Source organism: Bicyclus anynana, chromosome 1, assembly GCF_947172395.1.
Source record: "Bicyclus anynana chromosome 1, ilBicAnyn1.1, whole genome shotgun sequence".
Lineage (NCBI taxonomy): Eukaryota > Metazoa > Arthropoda > Insecta > Lepidoptera > Nymphalidae > Bicyclus > Bicyclus anynana.
The window spans coordinates 13,309,544-13,312,174 of record NC_069083.1 but is presented as its reverse complement, the minus strand read 5'-3'; the positions used below and the strand labels follow the sequence as shown (position 1 = coordinate 13,312,174).

General features: G+C 36.7%; 1 protein-coding gene across 1 annotated transcript; it reads left to right on the top strand.

The window, feature by feature from the left end:
• Window positions 1–453: 453 nt before the first annotated feature.
• Window positions 454–1,194, top strand: LOC128198139 (uncharacterized). The gene has a single exon (XM_052881906.1). The coding sequence runs from the start codon at window positions 454–456 to the stop codon at window positions 1,192–1,194; it is 741 nt and encodes a 246-aa protein (XP_052737866.1).
• The last annotated feature ends 1,437 nt before the right edge of the window (window positions 1,195–2,631 follow it).

Here is a 2,631-nt window from a genome sequence, read left to right as displayed (position 1 = left end):
AGATGTTTACACAATTTTCACAAGACGAATAATGAACTTCCCACCATTGGGAAACTAAAAAAGAAACTTGAGGAAGATATAAACTTTAAAGGGTCAGAAACAAGTCTTCGTGTAATTGTAAAGGAGTTAGGATTTCGCTGGAAAAAAACAGAAAACAACCGTAAATTACTAATAGAAACATCGAATATCCGATTACAACGCATTGAATATTTAAGAAAAATAAAAAAATATCGACAAGAAGGAAGACCCATTGTTTACACAGATGAATCCTACGTAGATTCATCGCACTCAACAACCAAAGCCTGGAGCGATTGCCCTACGGAAGGACTAAAAAAACCCATTTCTAAAGGACAACGAGTTGTGATAGTCCACGCAGGATCTGAAGCTGGGTTTATACCAAATGCTTTATTAACTTTTAAAGCCGGCACCAAAACAGGGGACTATCACGACAACATGAATTACGAGAATTATGAAAAATGGCTTAGGACACAATTAATTCCCAACCTACCACCCAATTCTGTAGTGGTTGTCGACAACGCCTCATACCACAATAAACAATGGGATTTAGCACCGTCCTCCAATACCAAAAAAGCCGATATGCAAAATTGGCTAACTAATAAAGGCATACAATATGATTCAACAATGCTCAAGCCACAATTGTACAACATGATAAAAGCTAATAAAGAAAGATTTAAAACTTTTTCAATAGATCAAATTTTAGCAGAAGCAAACCATAGCATATTGAGATTACCGCCTTACCATCCAGACCTCAACCCCATAGAAATGGCATGGGCTACTATTAAACAATATGTAGCTAGCAAAAATGTTAAATGGAATTTACAAGAATGTACCAAACTTATCAAAGAAAAAGTATCCTTAATGGGTGCCCAGGAATGGGAAAAAATATGTAAGAAGGTAAAAGATATAGAAGAAGAGTACGCCAAGAGTGACTATGTAGTTGATTTACTTACCGAGCAATTTATAATTCGCGCCGATGATAGTTCCGAAGACGATGATTCTGATGATGGTTATGAAGATGATGATGATGACAACTGCGACCGAGGAAGCCCTGAACCCGGACCCTCAACAAGCAAAAGACGTTGCACAATTTCGTGCAACGTCGGCAGCACCAATGACCCATGCGGTAATTTCATAGAAGGCGTTAAACCGTTAACTGATTCAGAATCTGAATAGTACTGCTGCTAAGACTTTTTTTTAATGTTAACTTTTTTAAATTACATTTTGGTGTAGTTTCACCCCCTTTTGGTGTTGCAGATTATCCAGGGACACACTGTATTTAATAATTATTTTAAGTTTTCTTTTGTTCTTATGTACCAATTTTACATGTATCTTGGAATAAATAATTTTATTAAAAACAATTATTTAGAATTTTCATTGCTGTCTCTGTATAAACATTTTAAATATGTAAAATAACTATCAATAGTTTTAATAAATGAAGAAGTTTATCTACTTCGTATTATTTTCTAGCATTATTATCACTATACATGAATTTTGACCCACTCAAATATCCAACCTGGTACATAAAAAAGGAAAAGTATTGTGTGCGTGACAGTACCCATGCGCAGTAATCCCCTCCATCCGAAGGTCAAAGCCAAACTCTCGCCGCGCGAACTGTACTAATATTATAAAGCTGAAGAGTTTGTTTGTTTGAACGCGCTATTCTTAGGAACTTACTGGTCCGATTTGAAAAATTCCTTCAGTGTTAGATAGCCCATTTGTCGAGGAAGGCTATAGGCTATATATTATTCCCGTATTCCGCGTGGGTACGGGAACCACGCGGGTGAAACCGCGCGGCTTCAGCTAGTTCCAAATATAACACAATTTTTTTTCTGTTTAAAGAGAACAATTTCGTTTAGGTTAGGTTAAAACTAAGAAGAAATTCTATAGGTTTTTTACCTCGTGCCTCTGTAATATGAGTATGTTATTAAAGTTTACAGAAGATATATTTCAGCGTGTGTATTCGTTAAAGTCTGGAACCACGCCAGGGTCGACGTAACGCATCTCTTTGAACAATATTGCTCTGTTTGTTTTCATTAAACGGTAGGTAGGTTTGAGAAGGAGTAACGAAGCCGGTAGTTGACTGTAACCCAAATAAAGGCTTCCTGTGAATATTATCGTGTAAAGATACCTACCTTGTCGCTTTGTTGTCACTCGTACTCTGGAATTTGGCTAGACGCTCTCCGCACGTCTTGACGTATTTGAAAACGTAAACCCTAACCATTCTTACTTTAAATAACAGACGTATATTAAGACTTACAACTAGGTCATTAAAAGTGGGTAGGTGTATAAAAGTCCATACCAAAGTGTTTTGTCCAGCAGTGGACGTCCTTAAGCAGAATATGATAATGATTATGATGACATAAAGTCTTTTTTTATTAAGAAAGAATACAATAGGGAACTCAAATTAACTAATCCTAATAACTTTCAAATCATGCCCACGTGGCAAGAATAATGGCTGCATTTCCGCACTGGACAGCCAGGCTGACTCTGAAACTTAGCTAGCCCAAAGTTCCAATTCCCGCCCTGTTAAGGAAGATATTGCCAAATTTTTTCTGCATTATAATAAAAGATAAGTGGCTACGCAATTGGCTAATTCCTGATGAGGTTTCA